Below are 21,705 nucleotides of genomic sequence, written 5' to 3'. Positions count from 1 at the left end.
CTCATTGCGGCAGGCCGCCCCGGCGTGCCGGGGGAAACGTTCTGGAAGCGGCAGCCGTGGCGCCCGCGCATGCGCGGTGCGGCCCCGCCATGGCGCGGCTCCCGCAGCGGGCGCTGGCACTGGCGGCCCGGGGCTGGCGCGGCGCCGCAGGTCAGACACCCCCCTGTCCCGCACCCCGCTCCGCCCCCGCAGCTCACGGCCCCGCTTTCGCTCCTCGGGTCGCGGGGAAGCGGCTCTCCCCGGCGGCGCTGTGGCAGCCCCGGTCAGGGCTGAGTCGCAGGGAGGAACGGGCAGTAACTCGAGTAATAAAGTAGAAAGCTGCTCGCTGCCTTCAGGGTGTTGCTTTATTTGGTGCCCGCTGTGCCGGTCTGGTTGCGAGCTGTCCCGTTTGTCTGCTGCGTATGTGGAGAATAACAGTAGAAACACCAATTTTAAGCTAGACGGCAAAAAAACCTGCATTTTTTCATTTCACCAACGGGTTTCCAGTCAAGCATCACGTAATGAACGCTTCACGTTATGACTATTGGTTGCCATAACGTGAATAATATAATAATAATAGTCTTCAATTAGAGGCTAATCCTGCTGGCTCCCACGGCAAATCCACGGTCTGCGTGTTTTGCTGTGAGCCCCGGAGTCTCAGCTCCTGAAAGGCAGATGTTTTCTTGTGTTATCCTTGCTCATGCTGGTGAAGGGTTAAAAGTATTTGTTCTAAGAATGGCAGCACAAATTGTTTTTTTAGTAGGCATGTGGTAAGTAACATAAAGAGCAACCCCTTTCCAAAACATCAAATAGGTTTTTACCTTCTGACTACCCTCTCCTTCCTACAGGTCTGGATGGTTTGTGTTCAGGCACAAGCACTTCTTCAGCTGCAGAAGGCTGTGACTGAGAACTCTAAATTTTCTGACAATTCATTTTTCATTTTAGATTTTGTCTTATTGTGCCTGTTCCCAGCTCACAAATGCATACTTGTAGTTGTCTTTAAAACTCACCTGCTTTGGCTGTGTGTGGGTTTGGAAGTGGGATTCATAACTGCAGAGTTTGGCCAGTGCTGCTGCCATGGAAGGTCAGTACACAAACAGGGACACTCAGGCGTCCTCCAGACAGGAAAAGAAAATCAAATTCCTATATAAACCTGTGTTATTTGATGGTTTCTTTGCAGCATTATTAGTAAAAAACAGAACTGGAAAAGCCTTGAAAACTGTAATTGTTCCAGGCGAGAGAAATTTTTTGAAGACACAGTAGGGAAGAGACAATATACAGGTGTGGTGCTTGGAGCCCCGTGGTGTTTGGGGGAAGCAAGGAGAGTGCTAGTGCCTTGTGAACACCACTGGTATGAATTGGGATGTGCAAACCAATGGAGCTTCCTGGGTTTTGTTGCTGGATTGTCAGGTTTAGCATATATCTGTTTATTTCTAGCTGTTCCATGAATATTTGATTGTTGTGTGCACATTGTTTCATAAACTGTCTTGATGCACAGCAAATGGAGAAGTTAAGGAGGGATATTTATGTCACATAAGTGAAGGTAATGCTGCTAAGATTCTGATAACTAGACCACAGTTCTGCAGTTTCCTAACTGGGAAGTTTTGGGTTTTGTTTCTGATAACTAGACCACAGTTCTGCAGTTTCCAAACTGGAAAGTTTTGGGTTTTGTTTTTTTTTTTACCTTGACATGGTGCATTTCTTTTCCTCTAGTTTGCAAGTCATGTGCTCTCCGAAGATTTTCCATCCAGCCTGCCCAGCAGAAGAAGATTCCAAGCCGGTATTTGGGCCAGCCCAGCCCCTTCACACACCCACACCTGCTCAAACCAGGTGAGGTTTGTGCCCTGCCTGAGCCAGTCACCGATATTTTCTTGTCTCCACGTTTCTGAGTGTGTTGATTTGCTGCATCATAGAGTTGTCTGTGGTTTCAGGTTTTTATGACTCCCTTCATTAGCCAGTAATTATATTTAGTAGCTAATTTCCTTGTCTGAGATGATACTGATTCCAAAAATAGGTTTCAGTGTGATGGCTTTCATAGCTTTCTTTTTTTCTCATCACGTTCTCAGGGTTGTTTACTTGGGTGCTGCAGACCTTTTCTGACAGTGGCATTTTGTGGACTTGTCCTGCAAATAAATGTGGTTTTTTATTAAGAGGGAGTCTTTTGTGCAAGCTGAACTGTCAGAATGGTTCATATCCCATGTCTTGTGAGTCACAAAACAAAGGTGCAGTTCAACAAGGGTAGATGGGGAGGGACATTGATAAATGGGCACCACTTGTCTAAAGAACGTGCCCTGTTCAGAGGAGTATTCAATATGAGGAGAAGGAGAAAAAGAAGCTTGTGACTATGAAATTAGACAGTGGTGATAGAAGCTGAGGTTGTGCATCTTTTTGAGATTCCTGGAAATGAGCATGTAGGCACAAGATCACCACAATTAAATCTAAAAAACAAACAAACAAAAAATTGCAGTAAAAATATATTCAGGACTATGTCTAGGAAAACATTGTGTTCTGCCACACAAGGGAGAACAGGTGACTGTGTGTGTGTGTATAGATATGTGTGTGTCTATATATAAACACCTGTATTTAATTATAGAATAATTCAGGTCAGAAGGAACCTCACAGTTAACAGGTTTCCCCTGTGCTCAAGGCTGGGCTAACTTCAGCATTGGATCAGGTTGCTTAGGGCACTCATTGCCAGCTCACAATAAGCGAGGCAGGTTGCTTAAAGTGCAGCCAAAGCCCTGGAAGTGAATTCTAGCTATCCAAAGCATTTTTCCATTTAATAAAGTAGAAGTGGTTTCCTTAAAATAATATGACATTGTTTTATTGCAATTATTGTTTTAGAAAGCAAATGCCTTTAATGCAAAGAGAATTTCCAGGCCTCAGAGCTGGAAGCCAGCGGGGATCCCCATGTTTCACCCCACTGCAGCTTCTGAAATTCACTGGACTGTGGCAGTTAAAAAGCTGGTTGGAATGCAATGGAACATAGGAAATCTGCAGTATAACACTGTGGAACTGTGAGGCCAGATTGCATTAAAACAGTTTCTGTGTTCTGAGTAAAATAAATGTGGTTGGTTTGGTTCTTTTTAAAGGATAACACTGTGGAACTGTGAGGCCAGATTGCATTAAAACAGTTTCTGTGTTCCCTGTCATTCATGGAGTGAAATAAATGTGGTGGGTTTTCTGGGTTGGTTTGGTTCTTTTTAAAGACTTACATCTAATAGGTATTGAGGATATCATTGAAAAGGTGTTAAAATTAATGCAAATAGAACTTCCCCCTCCCGCTGCACTCATGCAAGAATACACTTGCAGTATAAGTCAAATGTCAATTTTTGTTCTAGAATTGCCACTGTGTAATACATGAAAGAGGAAGAAAAGATTATAAAAGTGGAAAGTTAACAAACGGTATCAAAATTCAAACTATGTTAAGGTAGGGTATTAGCCAAAGATACTGATTAAGGCTCTTATATTAATTTAGATCATACTTAGGGAGTCTCAAAATTTTAAAAATACATACTTCAGCTGTTGCTGGTTGTCCCTTGAACTTCAGTCCTGTTTTGGTGAGTAACTTGATTGCTGTACTTCATGTCTTTTGGGGCTGGAGCAGTTGAAACAGTACCTTCATCTGAGAGATCATTTGCTTAGTTAGTGTTATTAGAAATACAGTATTTAACTTCAGAAAAATTGGAATTGTTAAATATTGGCAAAAGCTACAAATGCCCTGGAGAAGATCCCTTCCCTTAACAGGAGTCTGAAGGCAGCCTGCAGTCGGTGGTTTGTTTCTGCTTGGAATCTTGTGACTGGTTAGACTCTGCAACCTCTGTGCTTCTGCCTGATCTCCCAGAATCTCTGACACTCAATCTGCCCTTTGTGGTTTAGAAATAGTCACTTTATGAGTTGACTTAGTGTGTAATTGAACAAACATTCTAGCTTTATCTGAGGAAATTAATGCTCAACCTCAGGAGGCAAACTTCTGTTCAATGTCCATGCTGTAAAACCCATCAGTTTTTAGGAGTCAAAGTTCAGTTTGCCTTGCCCCTTCCCCTTTGTTTTTTCAGATATTCTCTGCAAACATTTGGATGTTTGTTTAAATCTGCCAGGTTTTGTGATTTCTACCTTTGCACAGAAATATGTAACACAGCATCCAGTTGGTTAAAACCAATGCCTGTCTTTGCATGATGGAGAAGCAGCCTAAATGAGGATGTGCTGTAGGGATGGAAGCTGAAGAGGAGCAAGGGAAAGGCTTGTGAGGGGTTACAAAGAAGGCATGCACTTTTAAGGCATCAGGGAGCAGGCAAGAATCAGGCATGTGACTAGTAAAATACCCTCAGTGCCTTGAATTTCTCCATCTGATTTGTTTTGTGTTCACAGGAGAAGTAACCCCAGGACTGTCACAGGTGGAATATGCTCTTCGCCGACACAAACTGATGGTGTTGATCCAGAAGGAAGCCCAAGGCTGGGATGGTTTGGACCACACAGTGATTCTGCTGTCCAACCCCACATACTACATGAGCAATGACATCCCCTATATTTTCCACCAAGACACGAATTTCCTGTACCTCTGTGGCTTTCAGGAGCCTGACAGCATCCTGGTGCTACAGAGCATTCCTGGCAAAGCACTGCCATCTCACAAATCCATACTTTTTGTGCCCCGGAGGGATCCAAATCGAGAGCTGTGGGATGGGCCCAGGTCAGGCCCAGATGGGGCAATTGCTCTCACAGGAGTAGATGAAGCTTACACCATTGAGGAGTTCAGGCACTTGGTGGCCAAGCTGAAAGGTAACAAAAAATAGAGAGGGAATGAGATGGGGATGTGGTTTGCAGAGTCTGAATGGTTCAGGTTTGGGAGGTGGTCTGCGACATCAGTTTGAAACTAAAATGAACTTGAGGAGGGACAAAGAGTATGGCTGTGGCAAAGGCAGTTGGAAGTTCATGTTAGCTCTTTGAGGGCCACCAATGGATATGTAGTTTTGAAAATTTCTGACTTTCTTGTGTATCCATGTGAATGCCAGTCTGCATATCTCTGAAATATTAAGGAGCAAGATAAGCAAGACCATGCTCCTGTTTTAGTGATATCTGTTTGCTGACAGAGTCAGAAACAGATGATCTATAGTAAACTTGAACACTTTTTATTCGTAGTGGACTTGGAGAACAATCCACACAGGGAGCTTGTTAGTCCACTCACATTTAGCAAGATGATGACTTGCCCATGAAATACAAACATTGCTGTCCTTTAGAAATACTCTTTTGCATCTCCCATCACCATGTATCCTCAATGCTTATAATCCAGGAGGAACTTAAATGCATTATAAAACAAAGCTGAAGAAGGCTCATGACAATATAAGGGCAAGTGTGACTTTGGAGGGATCACACAACTAGAGGGAGAGAATTCTGGAGTATTAAATACCGTCTTGGAATCAGTTATTTTGTTTCAAAAAAGGATGTCTTGAAAATGAGTAAGTCACAGGGCAAAGGATGATCAAAGAAAGCATGAAATGTGTGTGAGATATGGGCTGAACAAACCTACTCAGCTTGTAAAAGAGAAAACAAAGTATGAGATGTGTATAGTTGGGGAAAGCACAGATGATGACTGATTAATTGCTGGTTTTCCTAATTTAAAAACAAAGAGAACACTGGATTAAATTATCACATAGCATGGTGTGGCACCTCTTGCCTTGTAGATCATTCCTGGAAGTTTGGAATAGAAAAATTTAAATGGAGTCAGAAGTTTGTAATTCTGTGGGGGAGAAGTCCATGAAAAGCAGTAAATCAGCTAAGGGCAATACTCTTTATTGAATGCCCAGTTTCTTAGACACTTTTTGTAAGCACATGCTAATGGTTACTTTCACCAAAGAAGGAGAGCCATGGTGGACATCAACAGTGACTCACCATGGCTTTTCTACTCATTTGCATTTAAAATGTTCCCTTGAGTAGAATGTTGGTGTTAACTGATGTTCTGAATAAATTTCCACTGTGAGTGTATCTGGTGTATCTGTTCTCAGTAAACTCATCTTTGAATGGCTGAAATAAGCAGTTGTTTCCCCAATTGTCCTGAGCTGTTTTTGATAATGATCCTGATTCCCTGCAAAAAGGTGAATTGCTTTCCATGGTCAGTGTGGACAGGCTGAATGGGAGAACGATTCAGAAGGTGCACTATGATGTGATGGCTGCTTGGCTTGCACAAGTGCAGCTTTGACATGTGAACTCTGAATGGATCTGAGCCAGATGCATATGTTCAGTGATGGTTGTAAACCCGATTATTTACCCTGAAGTGGGGATTTGTCCAATCTATATGCTATGAATTGATAATCTTCCAAATTTAGAAGAGATTGCTGTGAAAGTGTCTGTATAGTCTGTCAATGTAGATTCAGAGAATATTATTTTTCTCAAATACAGCAACAGATCTAGTTTTAGGAGTGAGTCAGTTTAGTATGGGGAGGACATTTCTGCATTTATTTTAGTCTATGTCAACTTTGTTTTGTATTCCAGGTGAGTCCAACATGGTTTGGTATGACTTGAGAAAACCGGTGCATGCAGCGCTGCATGCTGACTACATGCAGCCCCTGGCTGAGGTGAAAGCTCGCAGCAAAAACCGCATCCAGGCCGTTCGGCATCTCGTGCAGAACCTGCGGCTGATCAAATCCCCTGCGGAGATTGAGAGGATGAAGATTGCTGGCCGGGTGACAGCAGAGGTAATGGGGTGGTGAGCTCTCCTAATGAACCAGTGCATTCCCTTGATGAGGTGACAGGAGTTGGAAGGAGAGCTTTGGTTACCAATCTGTTACCAAACTCTTCTGTCTCAACCACTGGGCTTGACTTCTGCCACAGGACAAGGGGAAACTGGGAGACTGCTTGGACTACCAGATTCTCTCAATTAGCATAACTCCAGTGAAGAAAAGCCAGCAGCTGTTAGACTGTGTTTAAAAGCAAAGGCTAGCCTTTTCACTGTCCTCCCAGCTTCCTCTCTGCTTTCCAAAATAATTTTATTTCCCATCTATTATTTTTATTTTGAGGAAACAGGATTTTTATGAAGATGTTTCCAATGTAAGTTTCTGCATTGCCCCTTCACCCTCAAATACCTTTTGAACTCATTGGCCACTTTTAAACAAATCTCACAGATAGCCAGGTAGAAAAGAGAGGCACAGGTTGTTCTCCTCTGAAGGAAAAGCTGCATAAGGCAATCCTATTATACCTTGGGGAATCCACAGGTGAGACAACTTCTAAAATGACAAACCATAGGATCAGCCTCAATCATCTAATCCTTTCTTTTTTTCCAAAAATTAGTCAGTCATCCCCTAAATACAGTTTTATACATCTTAACTGGTTCTAGTCTTGACAGCACTTTCACCAAAGAAATTGGTGAAACCCTCTGGTTCTGGGCCAGCTGATTTTGGGCATTCCTCAAGACACAGCAGGTGAAAAAAGAACAGTTCAGACTCCTTTGCTAACTGAAAGTCCCTTCTTTTTCATAGGCTTTCACAGAGACGATGTTTGCCAGTAAATCCCCCGTGGATGAAGCCTTTCTGTATGCAAAGGTGAGCACTTTGTAGCTGGCAGTGAGATAGAAGGGTTGGATGTTGGTTATCCTTCCAGGAAACCAGAAATGCCAGATCTCTTTATCACGTCTCCCACTGTAGCACATTTATTCACCCAACCCTTGTGGTGCCTTGGACATGCAGAGGAGTCAGTGTGAGGAATTCTTCAGCTGTACTTCTTGTACCCTTATTTAAGGAGTGTAGCATTTGTCTAAGTTTCTCTCTGTTGATGTCTTTCTGTACTGTATTGAAATGCAAAGCTTGCTAAACAATTGGAGGTAAAGTTTTCACCTTATTCTGTAATACAGGTCTGTTGTACAAAATTTAAGTAGTTATAGCACCTGTTTGTAAGGCCTGCTTCTCTTGCCTCTAGCCTCTTACTACATCAGATTACCACAGCCATCTTGAAGCAGTTTAGATGCCTCTCAGTTACAAAATAAGGAATAATTGGCATGCACATTTGGTAAGGAACTTTGTAAGAAATTGCAGTGAGATGCCTGTTCAAGAAACATCAGCAGGATTTGACCCTCTGTTCCTACATGGATGGGCCTGTGCTGACACGGCACTGGCAGTCCTGAGTTGAAAAGACTACTTTAATTATAGTGTATTTTACAGGTCAGTTTTTCAGTCCAGACCAGGATTATAAAACCTGTGCTCCATGTAGGCATCCTGGAGTGTTCTGTCCCCTGTGATTTTGGTAACCATAGAACAGACATGCTATTAACATGTTGAGGGTCTTTGTAGATTCTTCATTTCCATGCTTTCATTAGCTTCATCATTCAAGAAGGGTAAAGATCTTGAGGCTTATGGTGATTTTTTCTTCTATCCCCTCAGACATCAAGGTAGTGCATGCTTTTAAACTTTCTTAGTTTAACAGTCATGAGAAATAGATAACTGCTGTAAATATGCTGGTACTTTGCAATTTTAAAAGACAGAAGCAAACCATGACTGTTGTCAGGCTGACACAGAGGATCTTTCAAAATTCACAAAGTTGTATGGCAAATAACAGAATTACTTGAAATAAGAACAAAACTTCACCTGGATATATGGCAATGTAGTGAAGGTTTGAGACAGTATTGAACAGCTTGTACCAGAAAGAGCTTCCTGGATATCCAGTAAAGACTTGAAAAATTCTTGAAAAATTGGATGGTTCTGTATTTTTTTTTTTCTCCAGAGTCCTTGATAAATATTTAAGACTGCTTTAGAGAAGCAAACCATGACTGTTGTCAGGCTGACACAGAGGATCTTTCAAAATTCACAAAGTTGTATGGCAAATAACAGAATTACTTGAAATAAGAACAAAACTTCACCTGGATATATGGCAATGTAGTGAAGGTTTGAGACAGTATTGAACAGCTTGTACCAGAAAGAGCTTCCTGGATATCCAGTAAAGACTTGAAAAATTCTTGAAAAATTGGATGGTTCTGTATTTTTTTTTCTCCAGAGTCCTGAATAAATATTTAAGACTGCTTTAATTTAGTCAACTCACTTTCCAGTTTCACTTTGTATTGTACAAATTAAGAAAACAGTTGTAGGACAAGAATTATTATGGTTCTAGGGCAGTTAATCACCTGAATCAGCACTAATGGTTTCCTCTTCTCTGTATTGTTCCTCCAGTTCGAATTTGAGTGCCGGGCTCGTGGTGCTGACATCTTGGCATACCCCCCTGTTGTTGCTGGTGGCAACAGATCAAACACTTTGCACTATGTGAAGAATAATCAGCTCATCAAGGTAACCCTTGTGCTGTGCAGTAACTTGAAATGCAGTGCTGTGATACAAATATACATTCCCTAGCTGCTGCTTGTTTTGACTGAACAGATTAAAGCACTTAAATACATATTTTTTAAGTGAGCAAGGGCTATATGCCTTGGTTAATTTTACTGTCAATAGCACATTCAACTTGTCTTTCTTTCCTCTCAGTTCTTGCTGCAGTATTTTCTGAACAGTGCGAGGACTTGCAGACAGGGTTGCAGATAATTTAGTGAACATGTTTGCTCTCACAGCAGCTTGCAACACTGGGGGCCTCACAAAATAGGGGAGCCACTGTCACAGGCAGGGCAAAGGCCCCAGAGGGATCTTCTGCTGTCACTTGCATTCCTTGGCCTTGCTTTGCAGTATAAGGGCAAAGTGCATTCCTGCTCTGCTGAAGCTGAAAAGCGTTTTGGTTCCATGTAGCCAAGCAAAGCAGGGAAGGGGAACAAGTAGGGAACAGATCAGCGTTAAATGTCAAGAGGTGGAGAGTAATGTGTTTTGTCTTATTTTGAAGATTCTCATTGAATTGAGCCCTCTCCAGCTTTCCTGACAATAGGTCTTTAGATTCAGATAAGTATTTTCAGGGGCAGTATTCCCTCACTGCTCTGCTCACTATTTACTTTTCAGAGGAACATGTTTTTCCTCTGTCTTAATGCAGAATGAAACTTTCTCACTAGCATTGTCTTTTCTTGAAGCTGGGACGCTAGCAGACCTTGAAATGATCTGCAGAGACAAATGTACAAATAATATGACAGGCTGCTTTTGACAGGAAGAAGCTTCCTTTGTCATTCTGTCATCCAAGGTCAGGCGTGCTGCTGTAACTCCAGTTGCTTCTGTTAAAGTTGTTCAGCTAAATGACTGTCACTTGGTTTTTTTCCAAAACTATTAAGTAGAAGATTAAACCCATAAACTTGACTCTTCCTTTGTGTGCTGCTTCCTACAGATCTTGTTTCTAAATAGGCTAACAAAGTGTCTAATTTGAGAGGTATCTGAATGTTTCATTCAGCCTTTTCCTTAGAGGGCTCTGCTTTAAAGAAAGAGGACAGGCACAGCATAAGGCATTTACTGGACAATCAAACCACAGGCTGAATTCCCTTTGTCAGTAAATTGTTACTTAGCTTGTTTAATTGCTTGGAAGATGGCAGTTGCTGCAATTTCAGATTTGCCTTAAAGAATTCAACCAGCTATCCTGAAAAAGTTTAAAAGTACAATATAAATGGCCTGTCTATTCAGTGGGATAGTGAGGTCTGCTCACTGCTGGTTTATCTGCTGTGTGTCTGTTTGTGTCACTTAACTGTACAGAATGATAGCAGCTAGTACTGGAAGTAGCACTAGCAGTGAAATTTTGCTGCTTTTATCTTTCCCTTAACATCCTGCAGTTATGCCTGGTCGTTCCACATGTCTGCTGGCACAGTCATGGATCTGTGGACTGAATCTCTACATGTAGTGTAAATCTGCAGAGAATTTACTCCAAACTTTTTTAACATCTTACTGCTCTATTTGTTGTTAGCCCCTTCAAGGAGGGAAGGCAAGGCAGCAGTTTTGTTCCTGGCCCTTTGTCGTTCTTCTGTGTGACTTTTTGGAGATGTGTAGTCATTGATATGGAACAGCTTTGCTGAAGTGAATTGGAGATTCACATCTCCAAAAAAATTTTCTTCATCTCTAGATGGATCCAGAAAGATATGTTGAAACAGTCAAGAAAGTCCTAGAAGAGAAAGGGAAGGTTGTACAAGCTATTCACCAGTGCATTTACAGCAGTGATACACTGCCAGATTTTGTGATACAAAGTGATTTTGCTGGCTCCTCATATCCTAGGACAAGGGTAAATTTGTAGTTGTTGGTGATCCCGAGGGAAGCTCAGAAATCCTGTGCTTTTGTTGCAAGCCCCCTCTGTCTCAGTCACTATAGCTGAGAACTTCTAGTGAAAGGAGTCATAGGCATAATTTGCTGGAGTAAGCAATCCGGGTGTGAATAGCACTTGTCTCAGAGAGCAGAATAGTTCAAGGCAAATGCCTTTTCTTTACTCCAAAATCTTCATCTTAAAAGTTCAGACAGTATATAAATATAACAGTCAGAGACTACCTTACAGAGCAACAGTCCAACTGGAATAGCCTATTTATAAACTGTGGTACCTGGGGTATTACTTTGCAAAAGGAATTCACATTTCTGCAGCTGCATTGTGAAAAACAGAAGCATAACCTCCTTTCCTGCTGTCAGACAGAAAAATCAATTAATAGCTGGACAGACCCACAGAGCATTCTTTCCTGTAATTCTGCAGGATGGTGAACTGGTCTTGCTGGATGGTGGATGTGAATTTTCCTGCTATGTGAGTGACATCACACGTACCTGGCCTGTCAATGGAAGGTATGCTGCAGTAAGTTTTTTTGAAGAATTTTGATAAGTTCTTAAATAATTGATGGATTGAGTGTGTGTTTAATCATAGTTTTACCATGTCCCATTCTGTGCTGCTTCAGATTAATCAAATTATATCAAGTAATCGTTCAGCTGTATTCCCCACTGCCTCATTAATTACTGCATGAATATATGTGATTATTGCTATTTTCAGCTATTGCAGCATGCTTAACGTGCAGAGAGGGCTTTTGTACACTCAGCTGTGGCTGACTCCAGTTGTGTGTAAGAAAACAGGAGTTTCAGTTGATGTGTTCATAGCTCTCTCTGCCAGTTGGGAATTTGCTGCTGTGGCCTTTCGTACAAGGAGACAGTTGCTTTGCTTTCTGGTTTTCCCCTGCTCCATCCTTGAACTGAATCTGTACCCAGAATAGGTTCTGGGGACAGAACCTCTTTCTCTTGGAAACAGAGATTTAGTTGTGTAATATTCCTTTACTCAATGGCCTTCAGGTTCACCAAACCCCAAGCAGAACTGTATCAAGCTGTCCTGGATATCCAGAAGTCCTGCTTGAGCCTCTGTTCCCCTGGCATGAGTCTGGAAGATATCTACAGCCTCATGCTCAGCCTTATTGGACAAAAACTGAAAGACTTGGGTGTTCTGGAGAGCAGCATCACTGACAGCCATTTCTTCAAGGTACTTCAATTTTTTTTACTCTAGTTTACCCCTGTTTACTCTAGTTTACTCCTATTAATCCTGATTGTTTTATCCTTGGGTAGTTTTAGGGCTTTAATTTGGGTCAGGAATGTGGTTTCAGGATGTCTCTTCTAATTACTGCTACAGGGTGCTTTAATTCATGTTGCGGGCTGGTCTCAGCACAGGAATGAATTTCTCTGAGACAGGGCTAAACTCCAAGATGTGATTCAACCATTTGGTGCACAATTTGGACTGAAGTAATCCCCAGTCTTATATGCACATAGTGTGAATATTTGTTCCTTGGCTCTTGCTGTTTCACTGTGCAGATCCATTCCCATTGCTCTGCACTACTTGCCAGCACAGAAGCAGCTTTAGAGCACAGTCTGAGAGGAACTATGGGCACATGGGCACTAACACAAGATTCTGGGTCCAGGATGACTGCAGGCAGTTATTTGTACTTTTGTGGTCTGTTTAACATCACATAAATCTGCAGTGCCACCAAAAGGTGCAGCCTATTCTGTCATTCCACCTGCTGCTCCTTCTGCACCATTTTGTGTCAGTAATGGGACTCACAGAGCTACCTGGTGAACGAGACTGGGCAACTGGTCTGCCTTAGAGCTGAACCTGCAGATGAATAGGACTGGTTTCAGTTCGAGAAGTTTATCCGGTCACTCCCACTGCAGAGCCGCACGATTGCTGATGCCAATACCGCAAAGATGGCGGAAGCAGGTGACGGCACTCCGGCTTTTGGCAGCCGGACAGGTTCCTGCCGGGTTTAGCTGTGCGGTGCCGGTGCCATGGCAGCCCCGGCGGACGGAGCGTGTGGTGCCGGGTTCCTCCGGCAGGTGGAAGCACAGCCAGACGGGAGCGGCGCCGGCAGCCCAGTCCCCTGGGAGCGGGGAGCGTGGAGCAGGGAGGAGATCTCGCTGATTCCCGCTTTAGAGGGAGGGAGATGAGGATGGTGTGGGGGGTGGCCGTGCCTTGTAGAGGTGGATTAAAATCATGCTGTATGTGCCGAGTGAAATCGGCACAGCATTCACACTTTCACAGCCCAGAGCGGCTGTGCTCACTGCTGTCTGTTCTGAAGGTCTGCTGATGGGAGTCGTGCAGGGCTGGATGTTTGAGGGATGGGAAGGGTTGGGCAGCAGGGCTCAGCGATTTGAAAATTGACACCACGCTAAGATGGTGATGGGTTTGGGCTGTTCTTTTCAGTGCAGGGGAAAGTCAATCTGCAATGTGCTCATAATTGGCACCTGGTACTGGTGGGTTTTAAGGGCCATCCAGTTCAAGTAAATGGAATGCAGGCCTAGACATGGCAGTAGGACTGCTAGTTTTGTACATAACTATTTTGTCTCTTTTCCCTATCTTTCGTATTGGCGCAAGTTGGGCTGTGTTTAACTGCCTCTGTGGCACTTGTTCTGTGTCCTCTTAGGCTGTTCGAAAATACTGCCCTCATCACGTGGGCCACTACTTGGGCATGGATGTTCATGACACCCCAGATATATCCCGGTCGCTCCCGTTCCAGCCAGGCATGGTGATAACCATCGAACCAGGTAAAAGCAGTCAGCGGTGGACAAAAACATGCAACACTGAGGGCAACAGTATTGCCTTTCAATAATTAGCTGGTCCTGCAGACCAAAGCATTCAGATCCCTTCTGGTGAAGCTGGAAACTGTAGCAGTACTGGAAAGCCTTAAGTTATTCCTCTCCCAAAGTCATTACGGTATTAAAAACCCTATTTCCTTCCCAAACATAGCCAAAGTAACACGTAGTGGGAGTAAACTCAGGAAGCAGAGTAGTGTAGAGCTCAGGCTGTGCAGCATAGGTGAGCTGCAGTGCAGAAATCAGGGTTGATTCACTTGTTCTGTGTTCCTACCACTGAACTTCTACCAGTCACTGCTAGTGTCTCAAGCATTGGAGTCTGCAATTGCAGGGATTCACAACTTAGCTTTGCAAATTAGGCATACTGTGAGGAATCTTTCTTTCTCCTTGTCACTAGATTTGGAGCTGTCAGCTGGAAACTTATATTTAATGCTTGTCTCTTCTCTCTCTCTATTCAGAACATTTTTAAAGTCATCATTGTGAATGTAACACCGAGAGCAAGAAGTGTGAAAAGGCCAGGTGTAGCTATGGAAATTTTTATTAATGTGCTGGTATCTGTAGGCACAGAGGGACACTTTCCTTTCTTTGCCCACCAACAGCCATGAGTGAGAGGAATGAGAGTAACTTGCCATACTAAAAATTCTCAGGATCAAGCACGTTATGTTGCTGAAAGTCCAACCCCACTCTCCTGGTGGTGCAGTAAGGGAAAGGTGGTGTTCTGGAGAGTGTTGTGTGTTTTAATTCCCTTTCTTCTTTCAGGCATTTACATCCCCGAGGATGATGCGAGTGCTCCAGAGAGGTTTCGTGGCATTGGTGTGCGCATTGAGGATGATGTTGTGATAACAGAGGATGCACCTCTTGTCTTGTCTGCTGACTGTCCCAAGGACATCTACCACATTGAGCAGATCTGTGGTCGCAGCTCATGATGCCCCTTCCCTGCCTGTTTCATCCTCCTTGGGAGACACAGCCCCGCAGGGATGCAGATCCTTTAGCTGGCTGTAGTTGTCAAGTGATGGAAGGCATGGACGCTTGATGGCTGTTTCTAAGACTGGGACTGGGCAGTGGAATGCAAAAGGCTTGGGTACTGGGGGATGAAAAAACAAAGTAACCTTTCCTGTGTGCAGTTTTCTTCTGATTTGTGCTGATGTGGAACTGTTGTATGATGTGGGAGTGGGTTCATCCCTCTGCTCTGTGGATGCGTGTGTTCTGGGGCCCTTGGGGGGGTTGCATTTTGTCAGTGCCACCAGATGCATAGGTACAACAGCTAAGACCAAGGCTCCTTTCTTTCCCCCCTTAGCAGCAATTTCACAACAGTCAGATTTTTAAAATGAGGCTTTTATAAATGCTGGTTTTGAATGAGAAAGTGTCAGCTTGAATTTTATAGAACCATGTAAGGAGAGAGTCTGGTAATTAGGGAGGTGGGTTTGGTGGAGAGGTGGTTGTATCTGAAGCCAGTGGAGAATTCTTTTAGTATTTTAAAGATAGGATGTGTTTAGGCCTTGTTCAGGCATATGCAAAATAGGCCTGCAGCAGGGAAAAACAACTTGTCTTTCAGCTTATTCGAGTGCTTGATAATTTCAAAATGTACAAATAGGGCTCAAAAGGTTAGACATTCTTGCTGTCTTCCACATTCCCTTCCTTTTGTCCCAAAGGTCCATTCCTTTTTCCTGCTCTGAATCCCTCATTACCCTAGGAAGCAGGGCCATGTTGATTATGCTGGATTCCACTGGTGAGCTGTTTGTTGTCACCCAGATGTGAGGTGTCCAGCTCTGGGACAGTCACAGCACCTTTCTGGCTTCTGCTTGCTGTGTGCTGTAAGTGCCAGCAATTTCAGCAGTGTGCTTTTGAAGAGTCTGCCCTATGGAGAGTGTCAGGTCTTTACGTGGCTTTTATATGGAATTAATTGGAATTAAAAGTAATTCTTCTTTTCTGAACTCTGAGGGCATGATAAAAGCTGACTTTTGGGTTTTTCCCAAAGTGCTCTGATAGTATTTTTGAAGCAGGTGAAAATGTTACTGGGACTGGATGAGGAGTAAAGAGAGGAGCTTTCTACCTTGAACATCAGCCTACCATCCAGGCCATTGTATGCCATAGTAAATACACCTACTAGAGGCAAGCACAGCATCTGTATATTTACTGAAAATACTTAGACAATCAGCTATTTAACATGTGTGAAAAATTCCTCTCATCAGAGCAGCTCCTGTTATTTACACTTGCTGTTGCACCACCTTACTTCTTTTCTTATGGAAGCTTTCAGTGCTCTTCATCTGTTACTCTAAATTTTCTATTTCCACTATGTCACTACTTCCTAATCCATTTTACTTTCTTATCAACATCACTGCCTCGTCCCCAGTTTGGCCTAATTGCCCAGAATGAATGTAGCCAGAAGTGTGTGAGGGAGGTGGTCAGGGTTCTGGAGTTTGACCTCTGCCTCTGGTGCTGTGTACTCTAGCAAAATCTGCTTTTTTTTCCCTTTTTCCCCTCTTTTTTTTTCTCCCCTGTGTTTCACTTAGTGAAGGCTAAGTGGGCAGGGTCTTGCATCTCTCATTGCATTCAACGTGAGCTGGGTGCATGCGCTGGGGTTTGAATTTTGGCACCTGAAAGGCAGCCAAGGCATGCCATAATTTTATTTTTTAAACATGACCAAAAAATGCTTTTGCAGGGTTTAGTGTATCAAGTTTCACCTATTAAAGGGAATCTGCTAATCTCTGATGGCAGTGCTTGTTAAATACTCCTGTGTTGCAGTGATAGCTACAGCCTAAAATGTTAGAAGGGAGATTTCCTAAGTATGAACACAGACCTGATGAGTACTTTTGACATTGTTGTGATCTCTAATACATTTCCTCCAATTCCACCTGTTAGAGCCATATAAACTGGGCCAAATCTTGGAGATTTTGGAACTATGTAAGCAGCTTAAAATAACATTAATTGAAGAGATACATGTGTGAGCTGATCTGCACATCCACCCACACATCTAACAGAGTTAATAATGGTACTTAATGTAAATAAACCTTTAAAATGCATATACAAATTATTTTTAAAATAAAACAATTTGTAGAAAGTAATTTCTCAGGCCATCGAGTTGCATGCTGTTGAATAAATACACGCACTGCCAAAAACAGCATTATTTTTCAGGAAGATTCATTAATTGTGTGTGACCTGTCTTGGACTTGAAATAATATTGTCAAATGTAGGCACATGCTAATTCCTACTTCTGTCAGGAAAATCCTGCAACTTGTAAACACCAGTAGATCTTAGGAATGCTGCGGGTGAATGTTTCTGTTAGGAAAGAAGTGTTTGTGACTGCTGATTGCAAAGTAATGGCTGCTGACTGTGTCTGATTTAGGCCATGCATATTCTGTAATTCTTCCACTGTGTTCAGCCATTTTTTCAGCATAAACTGCTGCTGGTTTGAATCCCTTGTTCCATGTAAAGGGTGCATTTCACAGAAGGTATTAAATCTGCATCCTATGAACCTCAGTGTTTGAAGGTTTTTTCTCACTTGTTGCAGAGATGAATAATCTGTGACCTGCACACATGCTGCAGTATCCCTTGCAAACAACCAAATCCTTGAACATTTTATACAACCCTCATCAAGAAACCCTAAAGAGTTTGGTTCTCTGGGTGCCGGCATGGCACATACTTGTGGTGTGCCTCCCCTGGCACTGATGCCATCCTGCCAGACTGCTTCTGCCACAGAAGAGATTCCTCACTGCAGCTCTCAGTGGTGGCACAAGTCGACAGCTGCTTGATGAGGGCGTTAGTAGGATCACGGGGAGTGAAAGAGAAATTGAGGTATACACAAGTTCATGTGGGGAGAGATTTGATTTCATGTGGTAACGGTCTTAAGGACATCAGAGTATGAGAAAAAACGAGAGCCAGCCATCCCCATGGAGAAGCTGCTTTGCTTCCAGAGGAACCCTGAGAGGCTTTTGGCTTTCCCACTTCACCTTCTACCAGGGGACTGCTTTGCTTTGCAGAGAACTAGTGAAGTCCTGTTGTTAAATGCAGTCTGAGCAGAAGTACCAATTTGCAGATTTGCTTCTGTCACTGAAGTGGAACGAAATTTGACATTTAACACAATTTGGCATTCTTCCTCTATGTGGAAAAATACAGTATGTCTTTCCTAAAATGGCATTCATTATTTGAGAAGGAGCATGGTGTAGGAAGTAGCAAAGTGAGGTAGCCCAGTAAAGAGAATGGAGATGGAGAGGTTTGGGACTGTACAATGCAATAAGAGAAGAATCAGGAGAAGGTTGTGGTTTAGAGCTGCAGGAATGGGTGCCAAGGGGGGAGAGCAAGGAGAGAACAACGGGACATAAACTGGCTATTCAGTATGGTGTCAGAATGGTGCAATAGCTCCAGAAAACTGGTTATTCTGTTTCATAATCCTGATTGATTTGTCCTACTCAGTAGGGAGGAACAAAAGAGTCAGATTGTATTGATGAACTTGGTCTTAACAGTTAGTTTAATTATTTCTTTTAAAAATCAATAGAATTATCATATGAGAAAGTTTTATGCAGTTTCAGATTATTGATTATGTGTCATATCTTAAGTAATGGGAAGGAAAAAAGTATGTTTCTAGGCAAAATCTTCCATAATGATGGAGGAAGCAAGGCTGAGGTTACATGCTCTTATGCTATCAAATTATTGCTGTGGAAATTGAGTAATTACTCCAAGGAGAATTACTATAAGGTGAAAAGAGTTAGGGTTAAACTTAGAAAAAAATCTGTATGAGAAAAATTACCAAAAAAATTTTAATTGTGATATTTAATACATTATGTAATTGGATAGCAAAACACTGCACTGACATAATCATCCTTTGGACACTGACACAGTGCTGGCTCTAGGACTGGGTCTATAAAATTCACTGTATTTAAGAGATATAACAATAAATTACATTTTAAAGCAGTATTTATAATTGAAACAGAGAGTGAGGCACCGTGAGCTCAATGACACTAAATTTCAGCTCCTTACTCCTTCTCAGTTGTCCTGCTGCCTTAACTGCCTGGGAGATATAACAATAAATTACATTTTAAAGCAGTATTTATAATTGAAACAGTGAGGCACCATGGGCCCAATGACACTAAATTTCAGCTCCTTACTTCTTCTCAGTTGTCTTGCTGCCTTAACTGCCTGTCAGCTTTGAGCCTTCTTCCCTAGCAGCAAGTAGAGCCATGAACCCCTATCTTCCTGGGACACCTTATGCCTCAGCCTACCTGGTTGTTTCTCTGAAGCACCACCCAATATTTGGCTAACCAAAACCAGGCTGTTCAGATGGCCAGAAAGGAACAAGGAAGAATTTCCAGCTCCTCCATGTGTGTGTTACCTTCGCTTGCTGACTCATATCACGTATGCCATTTTAACAGCCATGACAGAGTTATCCATTAACAATGGCAAAGGGGAAAAAAATCCTGTCTGGGTAAGTCTAACAATGAGATTTTGAACAAAGAAAAAGTTAACAAGCAAGCTGCTTCTAGACCCAGAAGTGAGAATGTCTACTCTAGGCTTCAATGTATTCCTTCCACAGGATGCTGGGGAAACAGGTAGCACTGCAGGAGCAATGTGCAGTTTTGCTTGGGAGCTTTTTGCAGATTCTGGTCTCAGACATGCTGGGGGGGAGCAGAACTGGCAGTGGTTAAAGCTCTGTATTGGGTTTTTTCCTCCCAAGACCATAAAGAGGCTGTGGCTTTTTAAAGGAATCTCAGTTTCTCATAATTTAGGCAGAAATATCATGGCAGCACAGGCTGAGAACTCTCAGCCTGTGGTTCAACTAGGAGTTGTTGGCATTCCAGTGAAAATTTTTAGAAATGCAGTTCTTTCCAGGGAAATAGCTCACTGGAATCTTTTTTTTTTTGTGAGTAAACTAGGCCAATATGAACAATATTTTGTGAGAGGGAAAGAGGCTCAGCTTCTTTTTCTTCCCAGTATAGCTAGGCTTCTGTCTCTATGTGCCTTTAGGATATTAATGCAAAATAGGATCAGCCATTGATCCAAGTTCAGATTATATGATCTGACTCTTGTACCAGGAAATAGTTAGCAGAAGTCAGGTCAACTCTTATCATGTGAATATTTTACTCAGGTAGTGCTTTAAGCTGGGGGATAATATGCTTTGCTCTTTCAGTCTAATGTGCACAGAGAGTGTATCATACAACATCTGTTTTGCCTATGGGAGCTACAACCAGGGCCTCTGTAATTAATAGCATTACATCTCTGCCATGAGCACCCAGCAAATTATTAGAGTCATTCAGAGAAAGCACAGCTGCTAATGGCACAGCAGGGGGTTGGGTTTGAGCTTTTTCTACAAGTCTTGTTCCAGTCTACAAAATCTGTGGTTCCTGGCACCACCTATGAACATCCTTCCTTACCACCTCTTGGCAGAATGACCATTTCTATTGGGTGGCCTCTGTGAAGTTTGTGGTGGCATTTCCGTGCTGTTGTCCTAATACGTCATCAGGATCTGCTTAACAATTTTAACATTGTTTTTTGGATGGACAAGGTTTGGTATGGAATCCACAGTTCTGCTGTGGAGCCGGGTCTGGCTGGCTCCTTTCAAGCTGTGCCCTTGCTCCATCAGCCCAGTTGCTCATGTCTCCCTGTCCTCAGCAGGACAGAGAGGCATGTCCCTACTGACAGCTCAGGAATGTCCTCACATCCCCATGCACCTGCTCCTGTCACAGAGGCTTTAATCTCCAAATGTCCTTCTAACTCTTCCCCCTGTGCATTTGCAGAGGTACCAGCCTGGAGGCAGAAGCTGCAGCCTATGGTGTGCTTGTTGCACTGACCAATTGTCAGAGTCCATATGGTGCCACTGACGCTCCTGTGATGCATTGCAGTATCTGGTATGTATATTGCTTCCTAATTTATGCTTTATCCTCTTCTTTTTTCCAGAAGATGAGCTGCTTAACAGCTACATGGGTGTTACTGTGGTGACTGTAACCAAGCAAAACCATGCAGTTTGTGCTGAGATAGTTCTACATTTGTGGACTTGGAGATGATTAAGAAATGTTTAAGGGCTTGTTGTGTTTTTTTGTCTTCCCTGCAGAACAGACAGAGGTTTCTCATTAATTTTCACACCATGAAGTAGAAAGGTATCATTCATCTTCAAATATGCAAGTGTATTAATATCTATACACAAACATCACACATTAGGCAAACAAATGTTGTGACTTCTAGCTAGTTAGAGATTTAAGAGATGTTTTCTCAAACCGTAATTAAGATTGTTTAAATATTTGACTCTTCATTTCTTTGTGCTTTGTTTGAATTTCTTCTTCTTTCTAGAAGTTCCAAGGTTTATAATTCTCCATGTATGAATAAAGGCATCATCTCTAATGTATCTTACTGTAAGTTACTGCTGTATAACCTTACCTTTGCTTCCATCTTCAGGAATTTTTTTCACTTTTATAATATAATTTCCCTGCAGTATAAGGCTTTTATGGGAGACAGCATTCTGTGATTCTCACCTGAGGAGTGCCTTTGCAAAAAAAGGTGAGAATGTGCAATCTGAAAGATGTGATTATTACTCTTGCAGCTTAAAACTGTAAACTGTGAGTTTTGAACTCAAATGCACCATTCTAACTTAGGTTTTTAGGGATATAAAATTGAAAAAGTATAGCAATTAATGGAACTTAGGATTGTAGTACAAACTTAAATTCCTAATAAACTGATAACTATAAATTAATCTCAGCAATTAGACAAAAAAGCTATTTTCCTCTAGTGTGCAACTCTTTAAAATTTTACTAAACTTTACTAATAAATTGGGAGACTGATAACCTGTTTCTCCAAGCTCATTTGA

At 42.4% G+C, this 21,705-nt stretch overlaps 1 protein-coding gene across 1 annotated transcript; it reads left to right on the top strand.

Annotated features, from left to right (window-relative positions):
- The first annotated feature begins 35 nt into the window (after nt 1–35).
- On the top strand, nt 36–17,390 carry XPNPEP3 (X-prolyl aminopeptidase 3). Its single transcript, XM_039725589.1, has 10 exons — nt 36–150; nt 1,693–1,809; nt 4,351–4,758; nt 6,469–6,671; nt 7,452–7,514; nt 9,132–9,245; nt 11,545–11,630; nt 12,126–12,309; nt 13,742–13,862; nt 14,670–17,390. Exons 1-10 carry the CDS (start codon nt 90–92, stop codon nt 14,834–14,836), a joined length of 1,524 nt encoding a protein of 507 aa, XP_039581523.1. The 5' UTR covers nt 36–89; the 3' UTR covers nt 14,837–17,390.
- The last annotated feature ends 4,315 nt before the right edge of the window (nt 17,391–21,705 follow it).

This window comes from Passer montanus, unplaced genomic scaffold (genome assembly GCF_014805655.1).
Source record: "Passer montanus isolate IOZ18808 unplaced genomic scaffold, ASM1480565v1 scaffold55, whole genome shotgun sequence".
NCBI classification, from domain to species: domain Eukaryota; kingdom Metazoa; phylum Chordata; class Aves; order Passeriformes; family Passeridae; genus Passer; species Passer montanus.
The sequence above is the reverse complement of the archived record's forward strand: the minus strand, read 5'-3'. Positions and strand labels throughout refer to the sequence as shown.